Here is a 22,310-nt window from a genome sequence, read left to right as displayed (position 1 = left end):
AATCTCTTTCATTAGGATACTCAATTAAACAAATTCTCTTGCACTAGGATAGAGCATGTTAGCACTCCCTCATTTAAAGAAAATCTCTTGCATTAGGATCCTGACTTAAACAAAATCTCTTGCAGTAGGATAGAGCAATCTAGCACTCCCTCACTTAAAGAAAATCTCTTGCATTAGGATCCTCACTTAAACAAAATCTCTTTCAGTAGGATAGAGCAAGCTAGTGCTCCCTCATTTAAAGAAAATTACTTACATTAGGATCCTCAGTTAAAGAACATCTTAAAGAACATCTCTTGCATTAGGATCCTCACTTAAAGAACATTTTGTGCAGTAGGATAGAGCAAGTTAGTGCTTCCTCACTTAAAGAAAATCACTTGTATTAGGATCCTGACTTAAAGAAAATCTCTTGCTGTAGGATAGAGCAATCTAGCACTCCCTCGCTTAAAGAAAATCTCTTGCACTAGGATGGAGCATTTCCAGAAAGGTCCTTGCATTGCGATAAAGCACGCTAGCGCTCCCTCATTTCCAGAAATGCTCTTGCATTGGGATAGAGCTGGTTCTCCCTTGTTAGGCAGAAACCTGTGCAGTTCCCTCTGGGACCACTGCAAAAGATTTAAGACTACAGGTGTTTGGCAGTAAACCCACTTGGTAGCAGTCTGTACCACACAGATTCACTTGGTAGCTGTGGCTGAGCAGTCAGACTTCCCTCAAGAAGAGTTAGGCAGTATACAGAGTATTCACAATAGTTCAAAAGAACACAGTAGAACAAGCAAACACTGACCAGAGCTTGGTGTAAAAGAGATATAATTATTTATTTAAAACCACATCTAATAAAACACACTGGCCCTCATTACGACCCTGGCGGAAATCGAAAAACGATGGCGGAAATGCAATACCGCCATCGAATAGCGCTCGGTGCGACTATGACCCGTCACCGCAAAGTACGAAGCCATTAGCGACACCGTAGTGAACGCCAACGCTAACTGCACCAAGCACGCGCGCGCGCACCATGCCAAACCGCAAACACCACCATGGTGCAACGGTACGCCAATTCCGACCCTAGCGGACATGTACCTAACGCCATCAGGCATGGCGTAATGTACCATTCCGCCATGGCGAGAAGTACGGCATCGCGAATCAACCGTAAACGGCCCCACTGAGTGCCTGTACACCGCTCCCTGCCCACAAAGTACAACTCCCCGTAGGTGCAATGAAGCCACAATGCAACCATTGAAATGTACAAGTCACCCATGCATGCCAACGAACAAAAGAAACACAACAGGGGCCAATGGGAGCTGCAGGGCACAGATGGCACGAATACAGAAGCCATCCCAATGGACATGACCACAGTCCCCCACCAAGAAACGCACGCAAACACAGGCACCTGTGACCAGCAATATTCCGAAAATCACATCATTCCACCAGTCCACCTGGCTGACCGGCATCTGTTACACAAAACCCAATCCCCCGCCCCTGAGCATGACAACATTCAAACTGTCATATTGGCAGCCCCCATCCCTGACCTCACTGGGCTTCGTAGGCAAACGCGGCCAGTACAGTACCACGCAACTAAACCCCGAAGCCGGAACCCGATGCAGATCTCCTCACAATACATCGCCCCCCAAATTGGCATATGCCACATCACTTGCAAAGAAAAACGCTACACGGGCCAAATCCGAATAGAAATTTTATGCACATCAAAATCACCAAGCCCATACAGCCATCAGGCCATGAACTCCAAAACACCAATCACCATTGTGGGCTGCTTCCGCAAGAAATAACCAGCCACTACCTGTGTGTCGCCCTGTTCCCCCATGGTACACAGAGCCACAATCACGTACGAAAAGGCAACATGGAAGCGCACAGAACCGCAGGGCCGTCCCAATGGGGAGGCACTAGTCCAGCTGAAAGGCCGAAATGTTGCTCCGAGCCACCAGTACTGCGTAAGGGCATGTGGCCCATTGGCGATCGTCCCATAAGATCATAATGCTGCTCCACTGATTAACACGAAGCAGCAGGTGTCGGGAGTAAAATCCATCTGCAGGAGTGGCATACAGATGGCAGTGGCAAAAGGGGAGGAGATACCTGTCAACCAAAAGAAAAGAAAAAGAACAGAATGGCCATCAGAACTACATTCCAACTACTCACTTCAATGATCACACGAAATCCACAGCCATATGCATGCTAGCCCAACCAAAAGGATCATCACCACCCCAAAACCACTTGCGACTCATAACCATCTATATCGAGGTGCAAACACCATCACAAACGAGTGTACCTGTGCATGCGTCTGTCAAAACAGATTCCATCAGATGGGAATGTTAACGTGCATGGACACAAGTGTCTGAGGGCGCCTCGAGACAGGGAGGGCTCAACAAGGCCAGATGGACGATGGTCCCACAATGGCAGCCCTGCATCACATAGCGTAGGGGAGGCGGATAGATCCCAAGAAGCCCTGTACATGGCAAACTCTGTATCAAATCACCTGCCCATGCATCCATCCATCATTCCCTCATCCCGGGATCAAAATGCCTGAATAATTACTCACATAACATTAGAAACATCCATTGAGTCCGTGCGTTATGCAGCCTGCTAAATCCACAGTGCCCCAGCCCGTAATTCCAGTGTTGTGAAGTAACATGTTATTGGGAACGGACGGCCTCATCGCCCACGTCGCTATTGCGCATCCCAAACTATTCATATCAATCATTGCTCCCTCGCCATGGGCCCTGTCTCAAGGACATAGACCAATAGAACGTTAGATTTGCAGTCAGACCTGTGGGCATCTCCTCGCCGCCAGCTGGAAACCGAAAGCGCCGCCCCTCGAATTCCTCATTTGCAACATCACGTCGAAAAGGCATCTGTGGCCGTTTGAAATCACTAATTATTCCATCGAGTGCGGCTGTGTGTGAAAATGGCAACTGCCTTCACCCACGAATGGGACGCCCCGCCCGTCGTTGAACCTCGGTGCAGTGATGCATGAGGGTCCACCGTTACTCGAGTACTACGTTCCAGTGACCCTTCACAAGTCTGTTCGCGACTGCAATGAATGCATGTGAAACAATGGGACCACAGCAGAATGAACATATCAACCAATCTTACACGGCCATCGGGTACAAATACATGATTGCAATAGCAAGATACAATTCCCCGAATTGCAGCGTTGTGCGCGGGACGTGCTCGGCCAAAGGGGAGAGCAGTTTGCACAGGTGGAATCAATCACCACAGGTGGAGGCCATACAGCCTGAAAACACATTAATTGCACAGCCAGTCTCCTCCCACAACCACACCGAAATGCTACCGGCAGGACTAGCTATGTTGGCCCTGGGGGACCTGATAGCACTGCAAGCGCTCCGACTCCAAGAAGAAGACGAACACCAACTACAACCAGCCGCACGGAGGAGACGCAGGAGGAGGAGGAGGCCAAGGCAGGGCCAGCAAGGGCTGCCAGCACAGCCACTACCACCACGCAGGCAGCCCGCAATCCCACGCCTCCGAGCACATCCGTTCAACCTCACTGATGAGCAGATCCACACCCTCTACCGTCTGGACCGGGACACCATAACCGCCATTGTGGACATGACACAGGCTGACCTTGTCAGCATGATAGATAGCCCAACCGCCATCCCACCCCTACTGAAGGTGGTGTCTGTACTCCACTTCCTGGCCACAGGCACCTACCAGCACACAGTCGGACAGTTGCATGGCATTTCTCAGCCACTGTTCTCACGGACACTATTGCAAGTGCTCGATGCCCTCCTGAAGCACGCAGACGACTACATCTCTCTACCACGCTCGGAGCAGGAAATAACCAACACAAAAGTGGGATTCCATGCACTTGCCGGCATACCGGGTTGCATTGGTGCCATCGACTGCACCCATGTTGAATTGGTCGTCCCACATGCCATGGAGGCCCAGTACCGCAACCGAAAACAATTTCATTCCCTGAATGTACAGATGGTGTGTGACTCCAACAGGATCATTACACATTGTTGTGCCCGATTCCCTGGATCAACCCATGATTCTATGGTCTTGAGGAACTCTACAATACCACGCTACATGGAGCGACACGCAGGGAACAGATCCTGGCTACTCGGTGAGTCTCATTACATGCATGATGATGTGGGGTATGTGAAGTGGCATTGACCTGCCAGGAAGGGGGGGGGGTGTGCGTACGTATCAATGGCATTCCACATCATACGTTTCTCGTCCACATACAGGTGATGCTGGATATCCACTGAAGAGATGGCTCCTCACACCAGTCCGGAACCCACGGGACCAGCATGAGGAGGACTACAACCATGCCCACTCACGTACCCGTGTAGTCATTGAACAGGCATTCGGCCTACTGAAGACCCGTTTCCGCTGCCTCAGCAGGTCTGGCGGGGCACTCCTGTACCGCCATGAGAAGGTTGCAAAGATGGTGATGGCATGTGTCATGCTCCACAACATGTGCGTACGTAGAAATGTGCCCATGCCCCCTGACGCAGAACTGCAAGCACCTGATGATGGTCATGATGAGGGTGGGGATGTGGCAGCACCTCATGGAGTCTGCGAGGCACCGGAGGCCCGTGACATTCGTCAGCATCTCATTGATGTATGCTTCTAGCACTCACGCCTGGTGGCTGATACATGGACACGGGACTCGTGGCACTGCGTGTGTCTGGGACATGCACAATATGGACTGTACGCCTATGATGGCCTAGTACACAAAGATCAATGTCCACACTTCTCATTGGTTGATCGTGCACTTTTTATGGCATATGTGATATCATGTTGAACACCCTATCGACCCGCCACCCAAGTGAGCCCAACACACCCCCTCCACCCTCCTACCTCCCCCCCGAACACCAGTGTCCAAAGATGCTCATTGTCAGTGGGCTGTCGCTATTGCATGTCCCCTCTGCGGGTATCAGGGGCACCCCTGCCTGTGGAGCGCAGGTTCCTTCCAGATCTACGTTGGGGGCTGCCCTGGACGGAACTTGCAACGGATGATGTGTCTGCCTGCTCACGTCCATGCATGTCCCTAAGGGTTTGCGAGAGCTCAGTGAGCACACGGCGCACTGCGGTAAGTTCGGCACATACGTCTTTGGACGTCGCATGCAGTTCCCCCCTCAGGCTCTCGGTGCTTCTCTCAATTTGTGCCCTTAGCGTCTCTGTACCTCTCTCCATTTCTGCCCTAAGTGTCTCAGTTGATGTTTCTATGTCTGCCTTAGTGCCCCCACATTCATCGGCATGGTCCTTGAGGAGTGTGGCCAGTTGCTGCTGTTGTTCGATCAACTGGTCGAGGGACTGTTGCCTCTGCTGGGCCATGGCCATTTGCGGGGGTGTCACAGAGGGGCTGTTGTCCTCATGTTGCCTTGCCACAGGGCTTGTGGGGGATGGCCAGTCGTCGTCTGGTGGGTGCCCCTGCGTGGTATCCTCATGTTGTACGGGATGGAACAGACAGGGGGATTGGGACAGGTCATGGATGGATCTGACTTCGGCATCCCCGTTTTCTGTGTCCGAGCATGCTGCCATCAATGGGGTGTCACCTATGGTGCTGCTGCCACCAGAGGCAGTGCCTTCTGTGGCATCCATTGGGGGGACCTGTGGTGGTGGTGTTGTGGGCATGCTGGCTGCTGGGGTGCCTGTTGATGTTCCCTCCTCTGTGCTGCCACCTGATTTGTGCTGCTGCCGTGTCTTGATGCGTGCAGCTGAGGTGGAGGGTCTCTGGCCGTTGGTCTTGGCCCTCTTTGCAGGTGTGCTGGTAGGGGTGTCCTGTAGCTCGTCGTTTGGATCGGACCCTGTGGTGGAGTAAAGGAGGGCGAGGGTTATTGATGGGTCTGTGGGAATTGGAATGGCATTGTATCACATGCATTGGGGTGGTACCTGAGGGTGATTTGGGTCGGGGCCTTGGAGGTGCTTTGATTTGTGTGTGGAGTGAGGGTGCAGTTGTCTGGCAGCCTGCAGTTAGGGTGTGCCTGCTGCACGTGTAGTGCGTGTATTAGGGGTTTTTAATTATTTATGTATTTATTGTGGGTTTTAACGTGCGCTTGCAGGCCGATGTGTGTGGACGTTCTCCTGGACATGTGTTTCTGTTGCACTATGTGGACGCATGGTACTTCACATGGATGGACTGTGTGGATTTGGCATTGTTTTATCTGGCCCACCTACCTGAATCTTCGGATGTCTGCACTCCTTTCTCCATCCCTCCGACTCCCTCTATGCTCTCCATTCCGATGGTGGAGGCACAGATTTCTTCCCAGGGGGTCAACTTGATGGGTGATTCAGGACCTCCCCCGGTGGCTGTGGCAATGTTGCGGTTGGCAGAGAGTATGCTGCGGACGCGTATCCGCAGGTCGTCCCATCGCTTGCGGCATTGCTGTGGGGTGCGGGGTGCGGTCCCCACCGCACTTACCCGCTGTGCCACCAGAGCCCATATGGCCTTCTTGTTTGCAAGTGCCGTCCTGGTCATTTGCGTGCAGAAGACGACGGCAGCATTCTCCTGGAGGGTCTCTGTTAGCACGGTGAGTTCCTCACGGGAGAAGTGGACCTGCCGCTTGCGGTCGCACGCTTTCTTCGCTACTTTTCCCATTTTTCTTGGTTTCGCTAGGGTGGTTGACGGGTTGGGGTGTGTTTCAGGGTAGTGATTTTAGTGGTTGTGTGGTTTTAGTGTATTTATAGGTGTACGCCGGGATGTTTCCCGTTCCGGGCCCATGTTTTAACTTCCGTTTCCGTATATTTCCGGGCACCGTACTTTCCGGTAGGCGCACACTGCGGTGACCGCTAAGAGGGGTGGCGGTATTGCACCTAGGGCGCCGTACGGCGGCGGTGTGGGCCGTTTTGGGGTCATTTCCGCCATCGCGGACTTTGCACTTCCGCCATGCCGTGGTGCTCGTGCCCGATGGGTCGGAATGGGCCGCACTTTGCTCCTTCGTGCAATGGCGGAAACGCTATTTACGCTGTGGCGCTCCGGTCAGTCGCTTTCCGCCAGGGTCGTAATGAGGGCCACTGACACTAATATCAAGCAGTTCAAAAACACGGTCACTAAAAGATATACACTCCCTTCAACGATTAGTTAGACAAGTCTTAAGTAAAGCAACACTTATTTTCAGACAGCGGTGAGCGCTTAACGAAGATGGCACTCTAATCAATCGGTTTAAAAGGGAGAGAAAGGCAGAGCAAAGATAGAAACAGATCCCAACACTTTCAGAAGAACACAGTAGGAGAAGAAGGCAGGTTAAAACCGTAAAGTCAAAGTTAACAAGGCCGGACCCACTTTAAGAGGCTCTGGTCGAAATGTGTCCAAGGTCACACGGTTCAAAGTGCACAAAAGTCTCGAAATCAGTTCAGAAAGAGTTGGACCAAAAGAAAGGGACCAGTTAGATGGTCAAGGCGGCCAGCCCAGTCCAGAAGGTTAAGGGATTATTATTACCTTGTAGCAATCTTTAGAAAGGGAGGCCTGGCGGACACGGTACCTTAAAGTGGTGAGAGTACTCCAGCGGGGGCAGTTGTTCCTGGTAGCGGATGCAAGTCAGTGCTTCGTCCGGGGGAAGAGAGGATCTCATCGGGGAGGAAGACAGGAGTCTGTTGCACTGCCAGGGAAGAAACCAGCCGCAGAGTTCTCAGTTAAAAGGAGCGATCCTTTTATTTGCGGTCCAGTGGTAAATTGCTATCTGGTTGCCGGGGTGCTTGGCACGGGCAATTCGACCACAAGACCTCCTGGGATGCGAGACAAAGAAGGTAAACTGGTTGTGCCCACCAGTCAGGGGAAGAAGACTCTCCAGCTGGGAGATCTTCTCTGTCGTCGGGAAGTGGTGAGTCGGTTCCGCAGGGCTCCACCTGTGGTGTCGTCGTAGCAGGTCGGCTCAGCTTCTCCCTCGTCGAATTTTCAGGTCCTGTGGCGACTTCTAAAGTTCCATTTCCAAAAGCGCTGCTTTTATGCAGCACACCCCCTTTCACTCAGCCTAGCTGTCAATCAAACATGCTAAGTGGTGAGCCGGCCGGCTCACCACTTGGGCCAATCACATAAGAGTGCGACTTGAGTTATCAAGGTAACTCAGTCCAGGGTACCTAAACCCCCTCCCACACCCCCTGTGCTACCCAGACAGAGTGGCACCACTTTTGGAGGCTTCTGTGGAGAAGCCTGCCAAAAAGTGGAACAAAGGGCTCTACTTGGGTTGGAGTCACAGAAGAGAACACAAACGCCATTTTAGAATCGAGTTCTGGCAAAAAATACCAACCGGCGAATTAATATTAAATAAATAAACCGGCGGTATGTTCGAGGCTATGAGAATTAACTAATCAAAGTTGGTAGCCTCGAACAATGGGAAAATCCCATAGAGATATATTCGCGGTCGAATATAAAAAGTAGTATCCACAGCCACCAGCCAAAACTCGATCAGGGGGTACGGAGACGTGCCCCCTCGACTAACAGACCCCGGGGCAATCGAATTGCCCCGACCAGTACGTCCGCAATATGATTGTTTGTACTGGTTTCTGTTCATAATTTGGGACTAGTAAAGCCAATGGTGACTTTACATGCCCTGGGAGACAGTAGTCAGTCCCAGGGTATGGAGTCTATGGTGGGGTGTCACTATGACACCCCTGTGTCACTGCACGGAGGGTGCTGTGTAACACACATAGTAAAAACACATGAGACCCTATGGAGTAAAAGACCCCATAGCCCATAAAACACATTAACAGTCAAAGGAACCCCTCAAATCATGTCCAAGAGTGTGAGGAAAAGAGACTCACTCTTGGCAGGAGAAAAAAACAAACTCCAGAAATCCAGCAAAGCTGCTGGGGGACTCACTAGGTTAGGAAATTCAGCCTAAACAGAGAATTCTCCCTAAATTCCCTCACTTCCAGAAAATCTTTTAAGTTGTTTATACAGAGAGGTCTCTAACAGAGCCTCTTCTGGGCACACATGCCTGAGTCAGTCTTCTCATAAATAAAACACAATCTTAGACCCCATTCTCCAATATAATCTACTGCTTGATTTAGGAGCCATTGGCCGATGGTACCGGGTGACTGATAGTGATGCGACTTGACACTTTTAATAAGAGGTGTCCAAAAGACATTCATGACATATGAATAGTTGAAACCTAGGTAGCAGCAAAGTAGACGCTGCTGTGTTGTCAATATCCAGTCTAGCTCTTTGATTACTGATTTTGGAACCCTAAACCCTGGGTTGTAATCGAAGCTTGGAGACTTGGCCGTGAATTCACATAATTCAGGGCCAAAGACTGTGGGCCTGATTCACAGAACATTTTTCAATGGGATTGCATCCTTATAAAACACATATGTGAATCAAGCCTTCTATCTCCATGGACTTCAAAATATATATATATGTATGTGTAATGTGAGTAAGCAAGAACTAGCTGCTGTATGGCGTATTGTCCCAAACACATGTCCTGCCCCCACCACAACCCGGTTCCTGTCGCACAGACCACCACACGCCGTGCGGTTCTATGTATTGAACCTCAACCTAAAGAGGTCAACTATTAATCGCATTTGCAAAAAACTGCAATTCCAGCCATGAATTTGGAGGTACATGTGTGTGCCCCATGAAGCTTCTCGTACAGAGTTAAGGAGAGCAGCACCACGTGCTTTGCAGGTACTGGAAATCTCTTAAGCTGATCGCAGGGATAGAGAAAATGGTGCCGGATGGACACACTCTTCGGAGAGTTATTTTCCCTTGCATTGGCTGTTAGTTATTCATACATATTTCCTGTACCCTTTCTTCACTTTCCTTGGATAAAGCAAAGAGCTGATACACTTCACAAGCTCTTTGCAGATACGTATTCACTGTAGTTATTCATTGATTAAGCAGGATAATAAGATGTGTACATGTTCGATAAATAACATTTTCACGGCTGCTGCCTTCTCCTCTATTGGAGTACACTGGCCATTCTCTCTGCATGCTACCTTTTCTCTGATGCATGGATTGTAGGCGGTATGATGCGTACTTTAGCAATTTAGAATGCACCGTAATGCAATGCACATGACAGATTTAAGGATGACGGCATGCATTACACATCTTCTCTTTCTTGCAGATGTGATCATTGGCGCATTCGGTGTGGGCAAAGCAGTCGTGTACAGGTAGGCACCACGCTAAGGTCTCTCTCTGGTACGGCATTTAGTTGCCGCTGTGGCAGCACTTTTGACCACCTGAGATTTAGTTTAGATTCTTTACGGGGGGTGGGGGGGAGAGTTGGCGATCACGCCCCTTGTCAATCCAGCATCAACTCCGACAACATCAGGGGCTCCAAACATTCGTGGACATTTCGGTCGCCCTTGGATTGTTCAACTCATCCCAGGATAAAATAATTACCATGAAATGAGGCGCATTATTTGTCAAATGTTTACATCATAATAACATTATGTCGTAGTTTAGTTGATTGTTTTACATGTCTATATATGCACGCATGCCACGCGGTCAATGTCAAGCGTGCCTGGTGTAGTGTGCCGTTGTCATGGCAATGACTTGGTAGCTGCGCATGTACAAACATGTACAGCTCAAGGTGTATCCCTTTTTACAGTGCACAGCTTTCACTGATCTGAATTTGGAGCGTTTTGTAAATTAAATTGTTTGATGATGATGATGAGGAAGTAGATTACATGCAGGCGCTAGTTGAGAATTGTGGTCATCATTTGAGAGATGGACCTGCATTGTTGACAGGTTTTATTCTCTGGTGCTCAGCTCAGTTTTGATGATACTGAATACGCCCAGTCTGGAGGCGGAGACCGCCGTCACGCGCTTCGCTTACGCTCACGGGCAATGCTGATCTTTCGCGAATACTAAGCAGACTTTGTTTTTCCGTCACAGGTCGAGACCGGTAGTGACCGTGGACGCTCAGCTGATGCTTCATCCCATGATTATAAATCCAGAAAATAAGACTTGCCAACTGCCCGCATCTACAATACTGGCCACCTGGTAAGTTCATGAAAAAGTGGGAATGGTGTAGTGTCAGAGTGCAGGGGCAGGTCATGGCCTTTCAGGAGCCCCTCTCTGTTCCTACTTCTGTCAGACAGAGTCCTTTCTTTTGGCAATGGGCTGTGCCAATATAACACAGCAGGAGGGAGGTCTTGACCAAACACCAAATGACATGAACGGTGTGTCGGATTTTACCGAGGCATACAGACATGTCAGATTTGCTGAAGGCTGGGGATTCAAGCGAAACAGCGTAGCTCACAATATGTATGTTTTGCACACCGTAAAACGATATATCTATACACATTTAAGTTGTTTTCGGTGTGAAATTCCATTTGATCAATTTCTTAATTCGAGATCAGACTAACCTATGCGCTCACACATTCTCATTATTTTTTCATGTTAAGTGCTTGTCCTGATTTGCTGTTAATGGGTTTGGCCATGTGCTGTTAAAGGGTATGTTTTAACTCTCGACTCCCCCTCGCATTGCTATCCTGCCAGACCCCACCTTATGGGCCTGCCTCATGGGATGACATTCCTTGTCCACCGTGAGACTCAAATCCTGCAAGACTCGACATCTCCTCTTTGCTGATGGAGTTTTGACAGTTATACGAGGCCAGGCAATTTAGCAAAGATGTTGCCTCAGAAATGTTGACAAGCTCAGTTCTTTCAGATCAATACATCTCAATAAGAAAATAAATAAGGCTTCTAAATGCTATATGGAAATCTAGATCATTTTTAGCTCATCATTCTGCTTTATAGCAGGTGTGTGACTGAGTAAGACTGTTACTGCATGCCTGTCTTATGGTGTTGTGGAGTGTCCACTGCCCTGCCAGCCCAGCCTACTGAATTAAGCGTACTAGACTTAGTGGTAAGCAGGGGCTGCAAATGTCACCAGAGACTCACTTAGCCGAGGATGTTGTGGTGGGTAGGGAGAGGCTCATCACCAATGACTAGTACAATCCATTTAGGTTTTACATTGTGTTGCTGGGATTTATATAGTGCTCGACTGCCATTTGTACGGTCTCCAGGCACCATGGAGAATGTAAAGGGAGGAGTAGTTAGGTTAGTATGGAGAGAAGTAAAGGTAAGATAGTGTTGATGCTATGTTGATGTGCGCAGACAGGAAGTGAGCTGAGTTCTGCATGTGGGTCTGTTTCTAGGTGTTCTGTGTCACAAGCACATGCGATACATGTGCAAGTACTGCAAGGATGCATTTCTCAGGACTGTGATAAATAAACTGGTGGCCGCGGTGTAGTATTCTAATGTTTGTTCTTGTGAGGGAGAATTCTCTTATAAGGCTAATTTCCCAAACCTAGTGAGTCCCCCAGCAGCTTTGCTGGATTTTGTTTATTTTTTTCTCCTGCTAAGAGTGAGACTCTTTTCCTCCCACTCTTAGGCATGATTTGAGGTATGTCTTTGACTTATTGTGTACTTATGGGCTATGGGGTCTTTTACTCCATAAGGTATCATCTGTTTTAGTGTATGTGTTACACAGCACCCTCAGTGCAGTAACACAGGGGTGTCATAGTGACCCCCAAACACAGACTCCATACCCTGGGACTGACTACTGTCTCCCAGGGCATGTAAAGTCACCCTTGGCTTTATTACTCCAAAATTGTGAACAGAACCAGTACAAACCATCATATTGTGGAAGTACTGGAAGGGGTTTATTAGATTGCCCCTGGGTCTGTTTCCAAGGGGGCACTGTCCAGTCCCCCCCTGTCGAGTTTCTGGCTGGTGGCAGTGGTTACCCCGCAAAATATTCCACCAGAATATTTCCTATGGGATTTTCCCATTGATTTTAAACGCACCACTTTTTTGGTGCAATGTTAAAGATACCGGTAGTTTATTTATTTAATATAAAATCACTGGTTGGGTCTTTTTCGCCAGAACTCTTTTCCAAATGGCATTTGTGTCTGTCTCTGTAACTCCAACCAAGGTCGGGCCCTTTGTTCCACTTTTTGGCGGGCTTCTCCACAGAAGCCCTCCAACTGGTGCCACTCTGTCTGGGTTCCACAGGATGTGTCGGTGGGGAAATTGGCACCCTGGACTGCCTTAGCAACCCAAGTCACACTGTGTTCTGATTGGCCCAGTGGTGAGCCACCCGGCTCATCACTTAGCATGTATTAGTGACAGCTAGGCTGTTGAATGGGGGGTTTTCTGCATAAAAGCAGGGCTTTTGGGACTGGAACTTCAAAAGTCGCCACAGGACCTAAGTAATCCAAAGAGGGGAGAAGCTGAGCCATCTGCAACGACGATACCACCGGTGGAGCCCTGCTGCAACGACCTCACCACTTTCCCGACGACAAGAGAAGATCTTCTGCTGTAAGAGTCTTCTCCCTTTGAGCTCGTGGGAACAACCAGTTCGCCATTCGCCTTCCAGGACGTCCCTTGGTCGAATTGCCAGTGCCAAGAACCTCGGCGGCCGGATAGCCAAGCTTCACCACTGTGACCGCGAATAAAAGGAACGCACCTTTTAACCGAACGAACTCCGCGGCTGGTCTCTTCCCTGGGCAGTGCAACAACTCCAAGTTTCCTCCGCGACAAGATCTTTTCTTCCACTGGTCGAAACCACAAACTGCACCCGCTGCCAGGAACAACTGCCACCGCTGGAGCTTCCTCACTTTTAAAGGTACTGTGTTCCACCTGGCCTCCCTTTCCATGGTTTGCTAACGGTGACAGAGGTAACTCCTATTTGATTTCGGATTGCATTTTTAAAATATTATATATACGTGAGCTCCGTTCCCCTATCAGTAAAAGTCAGAGATCCCTTCTTGGTGTTGGGATCAGAAGAGGAGATCTGATGTAGGGATCTTCCTGATTCGTGTTGGTCTACTCAGATCACACGAAAAGCCGACCGGTTTCAGTGGTATAGCAGTAAGTGTAAGCACTTTCTTCAGGGCTGGAGACTCACACTATCTGTGTGCGGTCAGATTTCTTCTGGTTTTTTAAAGCTGAAACTGAAGTTTTCAGAAATAGGAGGACGCCCCAATAGAGCTGTGACCACTCCCATCTATCAGGGTAGTGGAGTCGAGCTGGTATTTTCCTGTCCTGAAACCAAACATGTATCTTGTGTACTTGACACTAACATGAGTGTTCCTATTCACCAGCCACAGTTGGCCGTTTAACTCACTCTTGCCAAAGCTCATTTGAACTCTTTGGTAATGCAAATGTGGTGTGGCGGCGCACTTTGCAAAAGTACTTTAAAAAGCGTATCTGCTCGCGTGGTATATTTTTAAACGCGGGTTAAAGCTCTCGTCGAGGAGGAAACTTATCTACGGCTAGTGAACAGGAAGACTTCCGCCTATATCAAATTCAAGTTACAACCTTCTACTGTGGGTCACAGCCGGCATCGTAAATCCAACTGTGGCTATTTTAAGGGAGGTGTGTATACTTTTCTGATTGTGTTTGGACTTGCTTTGATCTATAGTGCTTAGTGTATTTCCTAAAGTGTGTTTTAAATACATAATTATATACTTTTGATACCCAGCTCTGGTCAGTGTTTGCTTGCTCTACTGTGTTTTTAGCCCTATTGTGTATCCTCTACTGCCCTACTCATCTTGAGAGAAGTCTGACTGCTCAGCCACAGCTACCAGATAAATCTGGGTGGTGCAGACTGCTACCAATTGGGTTTACTGCTAACTCCTGTAGTCTTAATCTTCTTGCAGTGTTCCCCAAGGGAACTGCACAGGATTCTGCCTAACAGTTCTCTGTTGGGAGGGCTGTTCAATTGGCATGTGTGGGTGGCTTAATTGGTGTGCATATTGTGCAATGAAACTACAATTTGCGTGCACGGAATAGTCAACTGAGACCTCAGTGGGCATTTGGACATCCTTACAGTGTGGCCATGCCAACATCCTGTTAGTGGTGCAATTCTAGGAGGGTAGTTGTGAGGCAAAGTCCAGAGGCAACCTGGAATGGGCTTTTTAGCAGAATACAGCACTCAGTACGTGGTGCTAATTCACCTCTGGTGAAGACATATAGGAAGCAAGGAGCAGGTCACCAATAGAGTGTAATTGATCCACAAGGAAATCCCCAAAACTATGAGCATTGCAGGGGGGCAGAAGGGAGAAAATTCACAGCGCAGCACCTAGGAGCACAGTCACAGTCTTGCAACATTAGAGTGGGAGAGCTAGGAACACAATTCCATAGGAGCAGAATTACAGTGGGGTGCCCAGGAGTAGAATTACTGTGGTACACATGGGGAACATCCCAGTAGATGCAATCACAGTGGAATACAAGCAAACAGAATCGTATACTGATGAAAGGGGAACAGTGCTGGGATAGTGAGGGGTGCAAGCAATAAAGCCACATATAGCAAGGCCTCACATAACATAGCAAGTCATGATACAACAAAGACAAAGCATCAGCTAAGCTTGACAAGGCCTCACAAGGTGTTATCCCTGCACTCCCACTGCTGGCCTATGCGGATAGATCCCACTTCACCTTTTCACTTTGCTGTTGTCAAGCCCTCTCTCTCTCCCTTGCTCTCTCTCGCGCTGTTTATTTCTCCCTCTCTTTTTCTTTATCACTCTCTTTCTCGCATGCTTTCTCTTTCTCTTACTCTCTCACTATCTCCCTCTTACTTTCTCGCTTTCTCTCGTTTTCTATCTCGCTCTCTTTCTCTCTCTCTCTTTCTTTCTCACTCTCTCACTCTCCCTTTTTCGCTCTCTTTCTTTCTCACTCTCTTTCTCTCTATTTCTCTCTCTCTCTCTTTCTTGCTCTCTCCCTTTCTCTTTCTTTCTCGCTTTCTCTCCCTCTCCTTCTCTCTCTGTCCCACTCTCTTTCTCTCTCTCTCTCTCTCTCTCTCTCTCTCTCTCTCTTTCTTTCTCACTCTCTTTCTCTCTCTTTCTATCTCTCTCTCTCTCTTGCTATCTCTCTTTCTCTTTCTTTCTCGCTTTCTCTCTCTCTCCTTCTCGCTCTCTCTCTCTGTCCCACTCTCTTTCTTTGTCTTCAATCAGGTACAGTCAGATACGGGGAACGGGAAAAGGTGGACTACACTCTTTACCCCCAGCCAAGTGCTAGGGGGTGTGGGAAGCATAACATTTTCATTCAGAGAAAGCGCTTCCTGAGATATGAAAGCCCCAGGCGCTCTATTCGACCACCTCAGTAAGTTAATCGGCAGGCTGAAAACCATTCAAAGCCCACACTCACTTGCTCGGGTGATGTGCTCACTGGGCATGCGTGGGACCTTTGCTCTAAGGGCAATGCCCAATGGGCTCCCTGAAGGCTTCCACAGTGTTACCAAAAGGCCTCTCCCACCTAACCCACATACCCACTGGCCAAAAGCGAAAGCTCCTTCCCCCCGCCCCCACAACCTCTCCGCTCACCTGGTGTTGAGGGATCTCCATAACTGCCAAAAGGTAAAAGTGTCAGTGTCGAATGTTCACATATGCCTGGATCTTTCTGAAATTGCCACTGGGTCTTCTTCTTATTTGGTGGGCCCAAGAACGCAGCCGTAGGTCTGAGTACTGGGCAGTTTATTCTCCTTGTCACGCAACCCATGCAGAGACTCTTCCTGCCACCCATGGATCCAACATACATGATGACCAGCCCACCTCTACGCATGTTTATGAGCACGGAGTCGGTTGCAGGGCATCAGTGCCCGCCCACATAGGACTGCATTTACTACCCGTATAGTACCCCTACATGGATATTGGTAGCTAGTGATTGGAAACCAACAGATAACCATTATCTTTTTTTAAATATCTATTTGTTCAAAAGGAAATATAGTGTACAATTATACAATTAATGTAAATGGAGGCATTTAAAACTTTCCCTTTTGTTAATTAAAATTGCTTTAGTGCTGATGAGTAGCTTAAATAAATGCAATATCACATATTAGTACCCGGCGAGAATCAAGCAGAATACAACACGCATTTCTGATTGGCTCTCGCCAGGTCCTTACCCAGCCGAGAATTCTTCGATTCTCGGCTGGGATTCCACCCGCCTTGTTCCCGGTGGGGGGCGAAGGCAGCCTCTCAGCCATTGAGTAGGCCATTGAGAAGGCAGCCTCTCAGCCATCCCCGCCGGGGACTCGTGTAAGGTTTTTTTTTTTCTTTCCCGTCCATCCTCCCTTCCTTCCCTCCCCACCCCACTTACCTTCTTGTTCCTGCGTCCCCGGTGGGGGACGATGTCAGCCTCCAGCAGTGTGGAGACTCTGAGCGGGGGCATCCCCTCGCTTCGCTCGGGCCTATAACTATGGGCCCCGGGGCATTACCGGAATCGGTAATAACGCCGCCGCTTGGGGCATATTGCTTTATTATATAGTTCTGTCTAGCTCTACACACACAGACAGAGACACAAATACACACCGACACACCTTTTAGTTTATATCTACTCATTCATTTATTTACATATTGACATTATTACATACATATAATAATAAAGACTATGGACCTGATACTTGGATTTATAGCGCCGTGTAAAGTGACTTTGCATTGCCAACAAACACCCTGATTCACAGAGCGGTACAAAGTGTATTTTTGCAGTGCAAAGTCACTTTGCACTGCAAAAGTACTCTTTGCACCGTGAATTACGCACATTTAGTGTGGTGGAAAGAGTACTTATGTTGTGCAAAGCGACTTTACACTGCAAAAATACACTTTGCACCGCTCTGTGAATCACAGTGTTTGTTGGTCACTTTACACCGTGCTAACAATTCCATGAATCAGGCCCACTAGCTGACTGTAGAGTATGTCCCTTGCCGGATTCTTCCTGCTTCTAAGCACTGTAGTGATAGCTGTCATTATTAGCAAGTTGCATGGTACTAAATCGATCGACCTCTGAAGGGGAAAGGGTTCTGCCGGGATTGAAACTTGTGAAGGGCAGGCTGGCCCTGCCATGTCAGAGAGGATCACTAAGCTTATGAGCTTTCCCCCTGGACATGCGGTACATAAAAACAACTCTACAAGCCATATTCTTCACGCTGGAGCATCTCAAGTGAAGAAATCAAGAGGGAAAAGCACAAAGACCACGAGAGAGAAGCGTATGTCAATTTAGCGATATTTACACTAGACCAGGCCTTTAATGACAGGAATTGGCCCTCACTAGAATGGTGCGTGCTTCTGGAAAGGGGAATAAATGCCAATAACTATCTATCTATCTATCTGTCTATCTATCTATCTATCTATCTATCTATCTATCTATCTATCTATCTATCTATCTATCTATCTATCTTTCTATCTATCTATCTATAGGCTGCAGGGTTAGTAATGGCATTAGCACATGAGTCTGACCTGCGCCCTCTCCTCCAATGTTCTCCGTTCCTTTAGGCAATGCTCTGCAAGCTGCCCGAAGGCCTGAGACATACTGAGGTGCTGCATTCTCAGGGTTCGATTGGCTCCCCTGCCTGCGCTCTGCATTCCTACTAACTGCTGAGCGGAATGTTAAAGAACCTAAGTCTATACACATTTCAGAAAGTAGTCTTGTTTTTTTTTTTATCAGGGTTTATCCCATTTTATCCTATTGCGTAAAGACAGATACAGCGGCGGTGTAAGGCTCTGGTTGTTTTATTTATCGCTTGGATGTTACTAAAAAGTCAAAATATCCACAGTTGCTTCCCGGGTAAATGTTTGTGTATATATCTGGTGGAGCATTTAAATATTGACGTTAGAAGTGACTTGTTATATTTAGACAAAAAATTGCTTCAAGTGGTATGGTTTTAGGATTACAAATCGGGGACCACCCAACTAAGACTGATGGTCTTTGCTATGAACTAGCCTAAACAATGACTGCTTACTTGTTAATCAAAGTTTATGTCCAATAGATACATGCAGCTTACTAATGTACTATGGCCTCTATTATGGAAATTTTGCACTGGTGCAAGTGCAATTAGCACCAGTGAAAAACAGGTCATAGTGTAAACATTAATGTGTTCAATGCATGTTTACACCGGGACAGTGTTTGTCCTTGACAGTGTCCTTTGCACTGCTGCAAATATTCATAGAAAGAACATGTTTATTTTCTCACAAGTGCAATTAGTGCCCTAGTGCAAATTGCACAGAGAAAGAGGTGCAGTGTCTATATTATCAATGTTCATATCTAGAAAGCAAGTTATATCAAGTACACAAAAGTGTCAACATCAGAAAGCAAACCTGTGAACTGTCAACTGAAAGCGTTGTTTATCAAAGATGCAGTCATGCTGATTGTGTGCACCAGTGCAAGCGCAATTAACACTATTGCATAAAACATGTTTTTAATGCATTTTTTTTACACCAGGGCAATAATTGTTCGAGCCCTAGAAGCAGAGTGAAGTTTGCCCTGGTGCAAAAATAGACTGAAGAATATGTTTTATGCATTATTGCAGTTTTGCCCTAGTGCTAATTGCACTTGCACTAGTGCAATGTTTTTGTAATATGGCCTATGCATGTTTCAAAGTTGGACATCACACATCAGGGTGAGTCTTTCACAGAACAGCTGTGCACTTGAAAATGCTTGAACAGAGTATGTGTTTCTAACAGGTGTGGTCCTGTGGACAGTTCCTTGTTTTATTATTTTGCCAGTCACTTTAGACTCTCGGGCTAACCTTAGATGGATACAAGGACATGGCTGTTTTTCCCAATGGGGGTATTTGATTTAAAACTAAAACGACTTCAAGTAAAGTGGTGTGCGTTGAGCTGCATCTTACTCCAGGTCCCCCGTATGAGCAGGAAGTAGACCCACTATGGCCTGCCCCAGGGATTCAATCCCCAGGAGCGTGAAGGAGTTAATAAGCATGTCTGCCTTCAGCTGCTAGTTTCCCCTTGGCTGGGTATGCCTTCTGATGTTGTCACTTCGCTTTGTAGTTGATATAACCTTGTATTCTACATATGAGAACAATTAGCCGGGAAACTCCGACAGGAAGGCAATCCTTGACTCCCACAGACAGACTGCAGGATCATATCACAGCTGCACTACGTATGCAAATATCCGCCGGGGAAGCTAGGACCGAGAACGCTATCATCGTCTCTACAAATGTAAGTGCTAAAAATATGCTGTTCAGGGAGGAGATCTGATTTCGGAGAACTGGATTTTAGATGAATCCCGGTGCTTCTGCTTGACCTAACGATTGTGTGATTCTGGGCAACTCAGTTTGGACCCGATTCACAAAGAAGTTGCCAGGAATATATCTCAATTACCCTGAGGGCTACTCTACTAACAAAATAAGTTCCTCCGAACCACTTATTCCTGACTTACTTCTAGTACTATTAGTAAATCAGGAGTAAAGCTTGTACAAGTCAGATTTACTCAGAGCTGCTTGTTGTGTGAATCCAATCGCCGTCTGCAGGTGTAAGTCAAGGGTAAATCATACCTACTCCTAGTAACCTCTGAACCTCAATATTTTATAAAATGTAAATACATCTTTTCTACAGTGAGCTGTGCATTATTGTTGCAATTGCCAGGCCCAGCCATATCGCATCTTGGATTGCGTATTCTGGTCTGGTCCCCAAAGAACATACTATGTACTACATCTCATGTTCAAGATGCTACTGCTAAAATGTCTGCCAAATGCTCCCTGCAACAAAGGGCTGTGTGTTGTATGTAATAAACACGTATTGAAAAATAGAGTAGAAGGCCAAATGCATTTCCCATGTATTGTTTTCCTTACATACTGCCAAGAAATGATATAGCATGTGTAGATTATAGCCTATGCACTAGATTTGTATTTGTTTTATTTGTAAAGCGCACCTGGCCCAAAGGCATCTGGTATCTTGTAAACTCCCCTTCCAGTGTCCCCTGTTAGTGCCGAATTACTTGTGCAGCTCTGGTGCCTCCTGGATAGGCTGGCGCTATTTGAACCCAAATGCAGATACAACCTTCACATAGAAGATATGGATGGATCTAGAGCCAGTTGATGTAGTTGAAGAGGTGGCAGTTCATTTGTTTGCAGGCCCATTTGTTCGAGCTTTTTCTTTTACACATATCACTGCCAGTGTAGATGGGGGGTAGTTTTAGGTATTTATTTAGGTGGGGGGCGTTGTGGGGTCTCCCTCTACTTTTCTTTGCAGTGAAATGTGAAAATAATAAAATCTCGAGGACTCATCACAGAACCGTTGAAGATGCATAAGGCATGGCAATGTTAGTTCTGAAGCAGAGGAAATGCCTCCACTATGCACATGCAATTCTATGTAAATAAATCCTTCTGAGAGCGCTCACACAGTGCGAGACTACATCTGCTTTCCTGCAAGTAAATAGAGTTTTCTTAATAGATTTAATAGCTGTGCATTTTTCATCCTGGGACTATTATTTGGTTAAGGATTCTGTTTGCTTATATGTCTCACCTTAACACACATTGAAATATTCCCCATTCAAGGACACTTGTAAATTAAGTAGCTATGGGTCAGAATTTGTAATTTCTCTGGGCAAAAGGGCTAAGCACTCATAATAGCCCCTTGGGTCTGCGTTAAGGCCCTGGTAAATGGTATGCCGCAGATTATATGTCGTGAAGTAAGGCATTGACTGAGGTCATGCCAGATGCATGCATTCCAGCTAAGGCCCATTTTAATTACAGTTGACGGGGGAAATTGATCCGTGGGAATAATGTGATTAGAGGTCATTACAGGGGTGATGTTACAACCTGGAGTACATGGAAGTACATGTGATACATGGTCATTTGCACCTTAAAACAACAGTTTATGCAGCAGCGTGAACATAGGCTGCAGTAGATGCCCGGGAGGTCAACCTAAACCTTGTGTATTGCTCTGCCAGTGCATGAGTTTTGGGCTGCGTGAGCAATGCAGAACATTTGCACGGGCATCACAGACACTGCACTGATGTGAAACCAAGTGCACGGATTGGATCTTGTTAGATACTGCAAGCCTCGACGCGGAGGTTCAGTAATTAGAATGTTCTGATCATTGTTGTGGGGAACCCTCTCATCTTATTTATAATGGGCCTGGGGATAAATGTATTCACATAAGAGATGGATCCCCTAGTGTCTGCACAGGGCAACCACAAGTACTGGAATGCAATCCGCATTTATGCTTCGCCTGTTACCATTGTAGTGGACTTCTGGCGCGGAGGGTTTTCTCAGGGAATCTTGCTAACGGTGTGCAGGGCTTCCCCAGAAAGCAACTAGCAACTATTTTCCTTTTTGAATGATGTGCACTTCTACTGTGACGTCATGGCAGAGGATTATGAAATGAATAAACAACTGTTGTGACATCAGAGCAGGGGCATACATCATTTTATCTGGTAGCGATTGGTTCTTCTATTTGGAATGCTGTGAGGGCAGAGGGAATCTTGTCTGTTTCATGCTTTAGATAGTTCACTCATATCTCTCCTCTAATACCCCGTGAGTGCTGGTAACACGCAATTATAGATGGGTAGCTTTCAACTCGGCTGCGCATTCCATCACAAAGCTCTGAGTGACATAATAGATACCACAAGCAATCTATGCACATTTTTC

General features: G+C 47.4%; 1 protein-coding gene across 1 annotated transcript in view; it reads left to right on the top strand.

Moving 5' to 3' along the window:
- ITGA8 (integrin subunit alpha 8) overlaps positions 1 to 22,310 on the top strand; it is a 791,003-nt gene that overhangs the window by 363,291 nt on the left and 405,402 nt on the right. Inside the window, exons 14-15 of the mRNA XM_069648404.1 lie at positions 10,041 to 10,086; positions 10,814 to 10,921. Coding sequence (XP_069504505.1) covers positions 10,041 to 10,086; positions 10,814 to 10,921 — 154 coding nt within the window. The remainder of the gene's footprint in view (positions 1 to 10,040; positions 10,087 to 10,813; positions 10,922 to 22,310) is intronic.

Source organism: Ambystoma mexicanum, chromosome 2q (genome assembly GCF_040938575.1).
Source record: "Ambystoma mexicanum isolate Mex_15411 chromosome 2q, UKY_AmexF1_1, whole genome shotgun sequence".
In the NCBI taxonomy this organism is placed as follows: Eukaryota; Metazoa; Chordata; class Amphibia; order Caudata; family Ambystomatidae; genus Ambystoma; species Ambystoma mexicanum.
This window is presented reverse-complemented; position numbering and strand designations above follow the sequence as displayed.